This window comes from Hemicordylus capensis, chromosome 4, assembly GCF_027244095.1.
Source record: "Hemicordylus capensis ecotype Gifberg chromosome 4, rHemCap1.1.pri, whole genome shotgun sequence".
NCBI classification, from domain to species: Eukaryota; Metazoa; Chordata; class Lepidosauria; order Squamata; family Cordylidae; genus Hemicordylus; species Hemicordylus capensis.
Window position 1 is genome coordinate 225,067,394 of NC_069660.1, and position 15,076 is coordinate 225,082,469.

The 15,076-nt window shown below is 41.3% G+C and overlaps 1 protein-coding gene across 16 annotated transcripts in view; it reads right to left on the reverse strand.

Moving 5' to 3' along the window:
- ZNF236 (zinc finger protein 236) overlaps window positions 1–15,076 on the reverse strand; it is a 121,620-nt gene that overhangs the window by 35,903 nt on the left and 70,641 nt on the right. For 15 of the 16 annotated variants that reach the window (XR_008306411.1, XM_053247162.1, XM_053247155.1 and 12 more), the window contains 9 exons: window positions 13,314–13,414; window positions 12,299–12,450; window positions 11,508–11,720; window positions 10,913–11,183; window positions 8,488–8,591; window positions 7,675–8,040; window positions 6,268–6,413; window positions 3,957–4,200; window positions 2,687–2,866 (listed from right to left, as the gene is read on the reverse strand). Coding sequence is in view for 15 of the 16 variants with exons in the window: in XM_053247162.1 (XP_053103137.1) it covers window positions 2,687–2,866; window positions 3,957–4,200; window positions 6,268–6,413; window positions 7,675–8,040; window positions 8,488–8,591; window positions 10,913–11,183; window positions 11,508–11,720; window positions 12,299–12,450; window positions 13,314–13,414 (1,777 nt within the window). In the remaining variant the exon portion in view is untranslated. The remainder of the gene's footprint in view (window positions 1–2,686; window positions 2,867–3,956; window positions 4,201–6,267; window positions 6,414–7,674; window positions 8,041–8,487; window positions 8,592–10,912; window positions 11,184–11,507; window positions 11,721–12,298; window positions 12,451–13,313; window positions 13,415–15,076) is intronic. The other variant, XM_053247167.1, reaches the window with a different exon arrangement.

Below are 15,076 nucleotides of genomic sequence, written 5' to 3' on the forward strand. Positions count from 1 at the left end.
ACTCTTAGATGGAGTTTTCTGCTTTTCCTTGTTTGTATAGAGGACAAGCTAATTTTGCACGTTCTAACGTTGTGATTTTCACCCATACATACTGAACATTGATCATGCCTATCTGAGGAAGGGAGAGTTTCTCTACAAGAAGTACACTTTTTAAAAGTCCTTTCTGTCCATTAGAACAATAGCCAAATATAATCCAAAAAAGAAACCATAAACAGTCCGTTGTCCGAAGAGGCAGAATAAACTATTGATTATTTCTTTCAGGAATCGAGAAAAGAGAGGAACAAATCCTTCATGAGGTGAACACCACAAAAGTAAAGAAGGAACTGAGTAACAGGCATTCTAACCGCCAAAAATAATGGATGTGCCTCGCACACAGTAGGCAGAGTCAAGAGTGCCTTCAGGAGCTGAAGAATCCTTCTTGGGGGTGACTTTGCAGGCATAGAACCCGTTTTTGTGAGGGAACATTGATTACCTTAAAAGATCTTGAAAGAAATTACTGCTACACTTTTAACATTATACTTTCAAGTATTTCATTAGATTATTATTTTATATAATAAAGGCTTTATGATGTTTGTATATGTGGAACTGTGCCCGCTAACCATCAAAAAATTGGCTTACGCTGTCAAGAGGATTGACTTTTGATGTAATTATATGAGCTTTTTGCTGAGAGGGCTTTCTGTTGGGGGGTTCCCTTTGGTGCCATCCATGAAACAAATTTGCTGTTAAGCAAATGATTTGTATAGGAGTTTCTAGATGGTCTATGTGAAGCTAGCTATTTCCCCTGCACAGGGGTATGAAGACAACACAGAATCACTCCCCTACCCCCATAAAAGTGATGAATGAATAAAATGACGTGGAATCTGAATACCGAATTCCAATGATCTTTAAGACTGCAATGCTTATCTAAGGACTTGGTTTCAGAGGACAGAACAACATAAATTGTATTAGTTGATCATGACTTTAGGAGGCAAAGAATGCAAAATAGTGGTTTTGGCTAGGATAAAATATGCTCGGACAGTTGATAGATATCTTTGCCCAAAAGCTGTTAGATCAAACTATTTTTCTATGTATAGCCCTACAGGCTTTCAGACTTTGAGTAGAAGATAACTACACTTACTCCAGCAATGTTGGAATCCTTGGCACACCATGCAAAATGGCCTTCACGGGTGCAGCTTGACCATGAGGTGAGATTATAGCCTCAGGCAGTGCTTACACAATGGGGCAGCAAGTGTGGGCATCCTGTCCCACAAGCGTGGGCATCTTGTCCCATCCCTCCCCCACCCCACCGCCTGCAGGCATCACCTCACCTGTCTGCTGCTCTCCAGCCCCCCTCTATTCTGATTCAACTCTCTGATACCCACTCCAGTGTCAGGAGGCTGGGCCAGCACGGCCTCACTTGGCTTGCTACCCTTCTGGGCAGCTGGAATATTAAACTGCAGATCAGTAGCAAGAAAGGAAATCCTAGCCCTATGATACTTATCTGCAGTTTAAAACTATTCCTATGGCAGAAGGGAGATGGGAAAGGGCAGTGTGGACAGGTAAGACTGGCCCCACCACTGGCCTAGCACCATCTCCCTCCCTCATCTCCTGGCTGCCCTAAGGATAGACTTTAAACTACAGACTGGCAGTCCGAGGCAGCTCCTTCCTTGTCATTGATCTGCTGTTGAATAACCCAGTCGCCCTGAAGGCAGCTGGGAGATGGTGGCGGGCAGCTTGCAGGCCTGGTCACACCCCTTGGCTGAAAGAAAGAGGCTTAATTGTTGTGTGGAAAGGGAAACAACCTGAATTGGAAAACATAACAATTACCAGAGAATAAACCACTTCTTAATGCCACAATCGCATCTGTCTGAAGTAAAATGGATAATAATGCTTCATAAGCTATATGCTGACCATGTAATGGTTTGGTTTTGCAGGCCAATACAAACACCATCAGCCAGCTTGCTTCCCTTCCCATCTGCAAATTATTCCCTCTGCCATGCCTAGCCTCACTCTGGCTATAACACTGTGAAGATAACTGAGGGAATCTTGCAATCATGAGAGAACCAGGTTCTGTATGGATTATTCCCAACTCCCATCACGTGAAGGAGATGCAGGAATCACACTGTTGCTAGGCAGGGAGAGTAGGAGAAGAGCAAGCAGCAGGCAGCCAGGAAGAGACCAGGTGAGTCTTCTTTTAATCTTCCCCAAATCAAATCACAGCAGCATGGGAAAGGGGGGAGAACAAGCGGTTACTGGCAGCTAGGAAGACCAGACAGGTCTAAGCTGTGGCAAGAGGCAATGGAACTTGCTCACCATTTTTCTTATCTTGCTCAATAAAAATGTGATGTTATGTGAAAATACTTTAAAAAACAAAACTATTTAACAAATCAAATTACATCCTGGACCAATGTAGGGTAACAAGCAGGAAAAACGAGACACTTTCTAATAAATTTCTATTAAATTTCTTCAACAAAACATCTAAAGGAATAATAGGCCAGCAAAGGCCTATTTTCCTCCACTTTTAAAGCAATTACATTTAATATTAAAAGCTCACAAGTTGTGTTTATTCTTCCAGATTTTACTTTCAGCAACAGCTGCATCTTGCCGATGGAGAAATCAGCCACTAACAAATGGATCATCATATATTACTGAGAGAGTCATAGACTAGGAATCAGAAATGAATTGCACAAAGAATCAGTTTACTTGCCTGATATGGTGAGGGTGATCTCTTGAGGGCTTCCTGATGAATTTGTACTAGTAGAACTAGAGGCATGAGCTAAAACATGACTCAGGCTTGAATTATTAATTGTTAATGTAATTTCATGCTGACCATTTGAGGTTGATACCATGCCTTGTGAAGTCATAACCTGAGAGAGATCCTGTGAACCTAAACATAAATAGTGTGAAAAATTCAATGGCCAGCTTCAATTTGTTGCTTTTGTTTATTTAAATGTATGGGCCACTTTTCCACCAAAAAAGGGTGCTCAAAAGGAGCACTGTAACAATAAACTACTATCATTTTGCCTGCTATATGACAGTCAGGAGATAGTAGGGCAGGCCTTAGCATGGCACGTCCCACCTAATTGCAGTGGAAGTTTAGAGAGTCCAAGAGGATTCTCTTCAAAGGGAGAACAATAATTCTGGAGAAGGGGCTGTATCCTGACAGGCTGCAGACTATCTACCCTCTCAGCAAATGGTTTTATGAGATAGGAAAAGCTTCTTTTATTTGTAATGTTGCTTAGGAATACCAACGTCTTGTCTTGACTTGTTGACAAGACAGAACCCTTAGGAATACTAAGGTTCTGCTGCCAAGTGTTTCAGTGATAGCCACTTAGAACTTTCCCGCTCCTCTCTAAGGGAATATATACAGGAGGCCCTCATTTTTCATGTGGGTTCTGTCCTCGCCTACAATCACAAATATGGAAACCGAGAATAAAGAAACCTCAAGTCTATGAGAACCTGGGGGGTTCGGTTCCTCAGCACACTTAAGTGTGCCAAAATCACTATAAAAGAAGGGAGAAAACAGGAAATAAGAGGACTAAGGCACAATACCTTGCTCTCCAGCAATCCCCCTGACATCTCCTAAGTTTCTGGTTTTTGATTATATATTGGTGGAAAAGAGCCAAGAATGGCTCTGTGCTGCCTCCGGGTCAGAATTGCCACTGGAAATGCCACCAGAAGTCATTGCTGCATGCACAGGTACCATAAATAGGTGAAAATATCCTGTAGTCACCCCCGTGATAATGGAAACCAGGTCCCTATGGCCCTAGCATGAACAGCCAAAACCATGATACGATGACCCGCAGAAAATGAGGTCTTCTGTATTACTGAAATTCAGGTTAACTATTTGTATAATAACTTTCAGAAAGCATGAACAAAGTAACTTTTATTTAAAAGTTGGGCAACTTTTTCATCCACACTCCAGTTGGACCAAAAAAATGTCAAACTGGAAAACTGTTGTTCTTAGTTGTACTTACCAGTAGTGCTAGTAGTCAATACAGATTCTTGCTCAGACATGGGTCCTATTGTCATATTTGCTGACGAGGTAACAGTGGGCTGTAAGGATAAACCTGACAAAGGTTGTATTACTACATTTGCTGGCACTGAATTGTCTGCAGTTTGTAGGGAGGCGTTTGAAGGAGCTAAATGTGGATCTCCAGTTAGTTGCTGGGTAAGTACATTACTCTGTTGCAGTGTCTGCTGTAAAAGACTGGGATCAATCTGAAAAACAAACATTAATATATGAACTTCTTCACATAATATTAGAACTTCTAAAGAAAACATTTTCCTCAAGCAGGCTAGTTTTAGTGGCCATGATCCACAACATTCACTTGGCGTTGACTAGAGACAGTAATTTATTAGTTATAGCAAAAGCTGGGTAATTTGTATCCATTGTTATGGTACTGCACAGACTTTCTGTTTATGATGTCAAGCCAGCAATCAACAGGCAACAAAGGAGCCACTGAATTCAGCTACAAAAACCATATTACAGGATATTGTGCAAATGTGAGTGGTTCCAGGTTCCAAATCATGTGTGCCTAGCCAATGCCTCCACAAATTTACTAAATATGGTATAGTTTAAAGGATGTGAGGGCTCAGGTCTTATTGGAGAAGGATTATCTAGAACAACATCTCCTCCTAGATAATCCTTCTAAGTATCAATGAAGAATGGAAAAATTATGGATGAATATTTGCTTGGCTAAGATTCACAAGTTGGATATGCATCAAAGTTTGCAAACATTAGCTATACAGGTTCCCTTCCAAATATCACAGCAGCAGTGAAACTACTGGAAGCCCAAGATATTTGCAGAACCACTTGGGATAATGTACAAATTTGCTCTGAGGTGGAAATAAGAGCTTCTTGTCCAACTATTATGAGCTACAAACTGTAATTTGGGCAGTAAAAGTAAATATTCTAAATCTAATATTTTTAAGTACAGTGTTCCCTCGACTTACGAAGTCAATCCGTTCCGAACGCACGTTCGTAGGTCGAAATTTTCGTAAGTCGAAAAGCGCACCCACGGAGGTCTGGAAACATTCGTAAGTCGAGGAAACCGCATCTAAAAATTCATAAGTCGAGGAAGCCGCATCTAAACCGGCAACGACTTCCGGTCATTTATGTCGTTCGTAAGTCGAAAACTTTGGATGTCGAGTAGTTCGTAAGTCGAGGGACCACTGTATTAAAAAGTATAAACTACTCTCAGGGACATATCTTCAGGAGGCATGGTGGGCTTGAGAGGGAAGGGCAGACTGGTGAAAGTCACTCTTCCGATGTAGCACCAGTGCAGTGTTAGTTGGATGTCAGTCAATACGTTTTCCTCTGCTAAAAATAATGGTAGATCTTCAAAAGTTTTTATCCCTCCTCTAAGGAAAGAGCGTCTCTTCATCTCTCTGAATGGTGAGAGATGCTCTCTTCTATCCATAGACTGCACACCCCAAATCAGAACCCTTTTGATGGGATGAGATGACAATGAGAAAACGTCTTTAGGTGAGACTCTTACCCTTCCAATTGAAATGGGAAAAGGAACAAAAAAACCCCAAAAGCTTTAAAAATTATAAATGCAAAACCAAGACATTCTAAGTAGAACTAATAGATTCTCTACCTTCCATTTTTTTCAACATACAAGTCAGATGACCTCATGTTTGTTTTCAAGGTGGCAGAACAAAATACCCCACCCCACCCATCATGATCTCTTCCTACATATTGTAAATTTAGTTTGTGTCAGACTGCAAACATAAAAGTTATTGCGGAGGGTGGGCAGGGACAGACACAAGCACAGCCATGGACATGATGATCTAATCAGCCTTCTTTCCCTTCAGGAGATTTCAATAAAAACAGCACTACCTACAGGAAGCTGTTTCTACTCTCATCAGAACTAGATCTAGATCTGACACAAGCTATCATCTATCTATCTATATCCCACTCTTCCTCCAAGGAGCCCAGAGTACATGGATATGTTTATCCTCACAACAACCCTGTGAGGCTGAGAGATGCATGACTTGCCCAGAGTCACCCAGTGAGCAATTCTTGGATGAGTGGGGATTTGAACTCAGGTCTCCCTGGTCCTAGTCCAACACTGTAACCACTACACCACACACGTATACAGCAGCAAAGCCTAAACAGCTAAAGATAGAAGATATCTGAACCAAACTTAACTCTTCGCTTACAACTTAAAACAGCCATTAAACAGAAGACGAAGAATGAAAGCAAAGGGGAACCATAAGAACACAGGCATTTATCTGTGCATAAGTTCTGGCATAATGTTTATAAAAGATAATAAAACACACCTGTAATGTAATGTTGTTAATACTGGTAGGATCAATTCCAGAAATTTGAACATTTGGCCCAACCAGGTTAGCAGCCAACTGTAACTGTATCCCTTCAAGGGTTGCCAAACTACCATCTGTCAAGGAGACGGTTAAGTCACCCCCAGCTAGCAAAGAAAACAGTAATAATTTTAATTATGTCATTATACTCTTTTCATACGTTAACAAGATCTACCTTTATGGCTGAACATATACAATTATTCACACTATGTAAAAACACACATCATCACCATCATATCAGTAAATGATATCGAAATACTTTTCGTTATGAGCATTCATGAAAAGCAAATACTTTCTTGCCCTAGCTGATTTTTTACACAGCATGGTTGTCAATAAGAACAACAAATGGTCCGTACACAGAACATACAGTTCTGGTAGGAACCAATCTGCCTACTTTCCTTTCACTATCCCTACAACTGGACTAAACTTGGTCCAAAATAGTTAGGTGGTTTACAAGTCAGCTCACTTGTACCTCAAATGTTCACATATCCACCATCTTGAATTGGGGTGGATGACATCATCACAAACCACGCCATTGAGGTGTCCCTATAACTGTACCCAATTTGGTTAATATTTCTCTAGGCATTATGAAGCTGATAAGGGACACACACACATTGCCAGGTGATCTCATAAGCTTGCTTTCCTTAAGGAAAGTAGGCTAAAAAGACAAACAAATGAAGTCTTTATATGCTCCAATTTAGTTAGGTTTTCTTTTCAAGAAAACAAACATGGCTCACATAATGTTAAAATGTGGACATCTAAGATTTCACATGCATTATGGGAGAGGAGTTATTTTCACCAATTCCTCCTCTCTCTGCTGCTCCCTAAAATATGTCCCTGAGAGTTTGGGGACTTTTGAAGACATATTTTCAGGGGTTATTGGCAAATACTGCCCCTGCCCTCCTGCATGAGCAAAATGTTCTTAGGTACAAGGAGGTTAGTCTTTATGTGAGCCAAGTTTCAATAACAAGCCAAAATATCACCATTCAAACTCAACTTGTGTTATAAGTGGATGAAAACCAAAATTTGACAAACTCTTAAGTCACATAACCAAAAGTTAAAGACCCATTCAGCTCAACACTTGTCCTGAGGCAGGATTACCTGCAAAAGATGCTTCCTCATACTTATCTTGCAAAGTGTCAAGAAAGGAAATGTCTCACTTTAGTAGGTTAACTATACTTCAGTACTTAATTACTCTTATAGTTGGAATTCTTATGCTTCCTGCAGTGATGGTGCCACAGTTCTAAAATCACTGAAACTTATCCTTTCTTTGGTGGACAAACAGAACTTTTCCTTCCCAGACCACAACTATTAGAAATCAGGGATTGGTGCTTCTGTAAACTAATAATAGAAAGCAATAATTTTTACCTGACATAGAAGCAGGAAGTATAGCCTGACCCACGAGACCTTGCTGAAGCAAATTTTGGTCAAACTGGCCCGTCAGCACAGAATTATTCATGATGAAAACATTAGGATCGGTTGAGGACGAATTAAGAAGATTTACCGGCTGTAGTCCCTCAGTTGAAGTACGAGGTGCAGGCTTTCTGACCTTTTTGGACTCTGGTTTAAAGTGACATTGTATGTGGGTCTTCCTGCGCCCAGAGGTTCGAAACCTTAAGTCACAGTGAGGACATTTAAAGGGCTTTGCTCCAGTATGTAGGCGCATATGCACTTTCAGACTTCCTTTTGTAGAAAATGAATTAGTGCATACATGGCAGCTAAATAGCTTCTGACCTAAAAGAAAAAGAATCAGAATGTGATAAAGGGTGGAAATAAAGGTCGTTTTCTCCTTGTACTTATGCTGGATTTAAAGCGTGTGGATGCTGAAACTTGGCATTTCACCTTTTGGAGGGTCTGTTTGGAGGAGTCCTCATATTTTAAAGATTATCATCAAGGAGGAAGCACATCAAGAGCTATTTTAATGGATTTAAATACAGGAAAACCTCAGTCTTCAAAGGGGTTCTGTTCCCCGCCATTACCCCAGAAAAGGAAGCCGCCAATATCAAGAAATTAGGGCAATGGCATCGTGGTGGTTAGGTCCCTGTAGTCCAAAAATTGTGGACAAAATGGGCACATTCTAACCCGAAACATTCTGGCCAATATATCAGCATAAAATGTTTAAGTATAACAATGTACCTCTTTTTACCCAACAGAATTGGAAGGAGACAAAGTTTTACTTACCCATGTGTGTTTTTACATGACAATCCAGAGTAGACTTTACCGTGAAACTCTTCCCACATTCATCACATTTATATGGTTTTTCTCCTGTATGGATACGAACATGCCTAGCCAAAAATAATTGTTCTGTTACTATATGCTTAATGAATTTGAATGAAACAAATATATCAATTTCAAATATATCAAGGTGGCCTTGCTTGTTAATCTTCCATCTACTTGTTAATAAGAGGAGTGGGCTTCCTAAATGCTTCTGGGTTTTTCACTCATTTGACCATGTCTGAGAAACAATAAGGAAAAGTAAAGAGCAGATCATGCTGTTTTGGCAATAGGGAACACAAGTGCTTCTCTGGAAGGGGGAATGTGTTTCTGTGGGTTCGTTTGTTGGAGCCTCAAGGTATAAATGGCCTTGTTAAATAAATATGTAAAATCATCTGATGGAAAAAGACAAAAAGATCTAGAGAGGGTTTCAGCGGTTTGATCATCTGACCATTCTCCCTCCTCCCTGGAGTCAACCTCTACATCTGGATCTTCTGTCCCTGGAATGGGATTATCGGGGTCATTTGGGACACTATCTGGCCCATCTAGATCAATTACGGGGCCCAGGGCTCACGGGTTCAGATCAGGTTCCCTGGAGTGGAAATCTGGGGACTCATAGCCTGAAAATGCAGAGGAGTGAGATGGAGAATCCCGGCTGCCCTTACTTTTCTTATAGCTCTTAGACATTTTCATTTTCATGACCTAAGGATCTCTTCTGTTATGACTCTGTCTTCCTCTTTTTAGGAGAGCATGACGAGCAAGATGAGGAGAAGGAATCCCTATGTCTGTCCTTTTTAGTTGGCTTGGGTAGTGTGTGCTATGAAAGCCACTAATCCAACATCCCTTTAAACCAAGCCTGCCATGTAGCAGGCACTTCAGTGGGAAGAGCAGGTAAAGGGGCAAGAGGAGGGGTTGTCTGGATAGGGAGGATAGGCAAGAAGATGCTGGGATGTCCCCTGGTGTGGAGGATGGTGAGCGCCAGCGCTTGGTCCTGAGTGTGGATGGGCTGGAAGGCCCTTCCATGGGGTCTGTGCCTCCTTCTCCTCCTCCCTCAACAGTGAGCGGCGACTAAGTGGTCATCAGTGTGCCTGAGGTCACAGCACAGGTAGAAACTGCATGCTGATGGTGTTTCCTCGGGGGAGGAAAAACAGAGGTCTTCTTTCTTTCCTCTTTCCCTCAGTGGAGCAGAGGCCAGGAAAGGTTCACCATATTTTACTCCCCAAAGGGAAGAAGAGCAAGGAGATAATAAAGGGTTTTTTAATATAGCAAAGAGAAGGGTAAAAAATGAGCAAGGATAGGGGAGAAAACTAGGATTTGGGAGGAAGAAAGAGAGGAAGAGCAGGCTTAGCTAAAGAGAAAAGGGTTGCCTCTGGAGCTAGATACAGGATTATAAGAACTGGGAGGGGTTCTCCTTCCAAGGCTATTAAGATTCTTTTCTTAATTAATGTAGCCTTGCCTACTGGAGCACGTGGGAAGGACAACCCACATGAGATGTCCTCATCCAGCGGCAGAGAAGTGCTTTTTCAATCCCATGCTATACTTCATAATCTGTGTTTGTGTGTGAGAGAGATTTTTTTTAAAAAAAATAGAAAGTAAAAATACCTATTGCTGACACACATCCAAAAATACTTGATTAATCTGAGCCCTGATATGAAAAACAAGCTGTGGATTCCCATGTGACAACTTTCTACATAATGGTCACAATTCAGAGAGCTCTTTGATATTTTTATCTTGAACACTAAGCTCCTCATATGCCAAACAGAAAACTTGAAACTTATGAATATCAAGTGTCTTTCACTGTGACACAGAATGGTAATTTGAAAAGATGTCAAAAGCATCACTAGGCATGCTGAGTTACTTATGTGATTCTCTATGCCAGTGATCTTCACTGTATGGCCAGGAACCAGTGGTGGCTTCCAGTGATCTAAGAGTGGCTCCATGACTAACTGTTTATTAGGTCCGTGTGAACCTTCAGCTGAAGCCAAATATTCTGCACAGCTCCATTGTGCAGTGCTGCATTCTCACAGCGCTGTGGGGCTCCTTTAAGGGAAATTAAACCCTCTTGAGCCCAGGACAATCTTGGAAGTTGCTCTATGGACAAAGTGCTGGGAAAGACTACACTTCCCAGCAGTCCATGTGCACCTTGTAAGATGGCACTGGGGCTCAAGAGGGCTGTTTCTCTTAAAGGCCTCCCCTCTGCCCCCGGTACTGGGAATTGCACAGCACTCACAGAGGTCAGCTTAGTGAGAACTGGTTCTGACAATGAAAAGTTTTTTGTCAAAGTGAAGATCACTGTTCTAGACTGGATCAATCGCATTAATATAAAGAAGATGTTTAAGTAGCTTATTTAAGATAGGGTTTTTTTTAAGCTTTTGAATATTATACACCTTACCTTACTAAATCACTAGGTTTTTTAAAACTTTTGGGACAGTAAGTACAACAGTTGGCATATTTTGGTTCAGACTCCATTTCTGCTTGCTTGTCTTTGATTTCACTAATTCTGTCCTTTTCTGCAGCCGACTGAACAAGAACTTTTTCAGAGACAGTAGCACTTTCTTGGGGTCTAATTTTTGCAAGTTCAGCTGTTTCTTCCTCTGTGAAAGTGATTACACCAGGCCTAGATTTTCTAGAGGTAGTTCTTTCAGAGGATTCATCATCATCTTCTGCATATTTAGAGAGAAGCATTAACATTTTATTTAGATTATCTTGAAATGCTTATTAAGAACATCAAACAAGCTTCTTGGACATTAATGAAAAATTATGTGAATAAAAGCACAAATGTTTTAAAGGTTGAAGTGGGCAGTGTGTGGGTCCCCATCAAGCTACAAGAATAAGGAATGTAGTTTATGTACCCATCCCATCTTCAAGTTACACAACATGTCTGGTGTGTGCTGTAGTCTAACACATTAAGATTTTTTAAAAAATCAATATTTCTGGAATATTAACTCAAATTGGTTGCTAAGGTTTAACCAGAAAGAGTTGCTCACCTCCTCCTCCTGTTTCACCACTTGTTGCTGCTGTTGAGGACACAGTTTGATGCTTTTTCATGTGCTTTTTGCAGTGAACTGTGGTTCTGAAACTTTCATCACAAAATGGGCACTTATATGGTTTCATGCTCAGGTGAGTTGCCATATGCCTAGTAAGGCTTCCATTAGTAGTGAAGGATGTATTGCAAAGGCTACAGCTGAATGCTTTAACTCCTGAATGAAAGTGAACCAAAACCATAAACTTTTTTGGTTGTCTCACATGTCCCCATGAAGAAAAGGTTGGAAAGCTGAGTTTCTAAGCTTCAATTCTGGTTCAGATGATCATATAAATTATGGTTTAGACTCATGAGAGAAAAGGGGAAGCACACAAGCCCAAGTGGAATGAAGCTTTGCTCACAATAATCTAAGCCACATTCTAACTGGGCTGAGGGCTTGCATCCAATTCATGCCCACAGACGTGGTGATGGCCACTAGCTTAGAAAAATTCATAAAGGATATACAGAATACCAATATGGAATTGGCCATAATGGATATATGAAACCTGTGTATTCTGAGTTAGTTTACCTCTGCATACCAGAGGCTTGAGACAGTCATGAGCTTTGCCTGGGAGCACTCACTGCCTTTGGCTGGCCACCACTGAAAACAAGAGGCTAGAGACCCCTTGGTCTGATCCAGCAAGACAAGTTCTTGCTTATATTCTTATGTTCAAAAAACATGTATAGTATTCTGTAGCTATAGAGCTAAAAGGATTTTGCCAAGGAACCAAATCACATTACACAGTATGTCATCACCTGTATGCGTCTTCTCATGAGATTTAAGGACTCCAGAAGAAACAAATCCTCGACCACACAGTTGACATTTATAAGGCTTCTCTCCAGTGTGTGAACGTACATGCTGCTTCAAGTGGCTGGACTTCTTAAAACCCTTGTTGCAATACTCGCACCTATTAAAATTAAAGTTTACTTTTAATAAAATGGACTCTCATGCTTTGAGAATTATCTGTAAAGAAAAGCACCAAGTTTTAATATGCTACTGGTTAAATACCAGAAACAACTGATATTATTATCAGAGACTGCAGTTCCTGAGTTTATAGTGGCCTTGATGTTTCTCAGCAGCATAACACCCAATTAACAGATTAAGCAGGAGTCTTGGGATTTCAGCTGCCTCAGTGGTTCTGAACTTAAATACTCAAATCGGCGGACCACATGTTTGTGTGCCACAAATAGGCTTTGCATAGTAAGGGCGGGGGTGGGTGGGACCATAGTTCAGTGGTACAGCATCTGCTTTGTATGCAGAAGGTCCCAGGTTCAATCTCTGGCATCTCCAGGTACAGCTGGGAGAGACACCTGCCTGAAACCTTGAAGAGCTGCTGCCAGTCAGTGTAGTTAATACTGAGCTAGATGGCATAAGGCAGCCTCCTATGTTCCTATGGATCATAAGGTGAAATGCTGTTCCTGGATAACCATAATGATTTTGGTAGACAGTCACTAGCAATTTATATTATTGCAGGGTACCAAGATTATGCAAAACAATAAGAACAAAAGGAACACAGAAGTTACTCCTCTTATATCAGGCTATTAAAACATTCATGGGAAATGGGAAATGCCACCACTGCCACCCATATCTTGGGCAACAATGGACACTCTACGATCTTCAGGGGTCAGTTGAGTGGGGCCCTTCAATGTGCGTGGTCCTTGGGCCTGTGGCCAATCAGCTGACCCTTGACACTATCCCTACTAGGAAATTTAAAGGAGAATGAATGTTTCCTGCCAGCAGCAGAATGGCTAATTGTGAAGTTTCATGAACCTGTAAGAACGTTTGCTTTGATCTTCATTATCTTCCAGAAATGGGGGGCGCTGAGTATGCAGCTCAAGTTCTTGTGACTGATCTTGTATCAAGCGTGTAGTCTGGAAATAAAATAATAATCTTTTATTTAGCAAAACAATATTAACAATTAAAAACACACATTAAAGATCTAAATTTAGTCATTTTGGTGACAGGTTAAAATTGTAGTTAAAACAAAATAAATGACAAGAGAAAAAGTTAACACATTACAACAATTTAAAATTTTAAAACAAAACAATGTTAAAACTATTAAAACAATATTTAATTAAAAGCATGGGTGAACAGATGTATCTTTAAAGACTTTTTAAATGATATCAGAGATGGGGAGGTTCTTGTTTCAGTAGGGAGCGCGCTCCAAAGCTTCGGGGCAGCATAGGAGAAGGCTATGAAGCCCAGAACAGCCACCAGACGAGCCAGTGGCAACTACAGACGGACCTCTCCTGATGATCTCAACGGGTGGTGGGGTTCATGACAAAGAAGATGTTCTCTTAAATACCCAAGGCCCAAGCTGTTTAGGGCTTTATAGATTATAACCAGCACCTTGTATTTTGCTAGGAAACTTATCAGTAGCCAGTGTAGCTCTTTCAGTACGGGAGTAACATGGTCTCTCCTGGATGACCCAGAGACCAACCAGGTTGCCACATTCTGTACCAACTGTAGTTTCCGGACTACATACCAGGGCAGCCCCACATGAGTGCATTGCGGTAATCCAGTCTGGAGGTTACCAGCATATGTGCCACTGTTCTGAGGTTGTTTATCATACATTTAGTCACTGAAATGTGTAAGAAGAGAAGTTAAACCCTGGATTTAACCAGTGGACTTGTGTGGCAACTGAACACACCTTCAAAATTGGTGAACAGATGCATGTTCATCCTATTCCTCATCAGGATTCGTAAGAAAATAATCATCATCCTCTACAATCCACACTGAGAGCTACTGTAGCACAGCAGTTAAGAAACTGGCTCTGATCCTGCCTCTACCATGAACTAAGTCACTGGCCTTAGGCAAGCTAGCCCAGTACAGTATCCCCCCAGTGGCTGTTGCTAGTGTCTGTCTTGTGCTTCTTTTTAGATTGTGATCCCTTTGGGGACATGGAACCATCTTATTATTATTTTACTTTGCAAACCACTTTGAGAACTCTTCAACTAAAGAGCAGAATATCCTCCTCCCCTCACCCCACCCCCCACAAATATAGAGATAATGCAACTAGCCTAAATTATAGAGATGTTGTAAAGAGTACTGAGATAATGTGCTCTAAGCAGAGAAAACACACTGTTCTCTCCTCCCCACCCCCTCTCTCTCTCTCTCTCTCTCACACACACACACACACACACACACACACACACACACACACACTCATGAATCCAGATACTTTGGGGAAATGATGCAATACACCATTTGGGCAGTTTGTTACACACACACACACACACACTCACTCACTCACGTACAGGAGACCCTCGTTACTCACGGCGGTTCCGCTCCTCACCTATTAATTACTGCGAGTAACGAGGCATTAGGGTTATGGGGAAAGGGGGGTTAGGTTCCAAGATGGAGGGAAAAATCAGGCAGGAAACCAAAACTGCCCCAAACTTACTGTGGTGTGCTCAGTGAGTGCCCCATGTGCCCAGGCAAGCCCTCCAAAGGATGAAATTGCACACAAAACTGTGAAAAATTGCGAGAAACATTCCAGTTTTTAAACAAGAAATGAGCCACAAAATGATTCC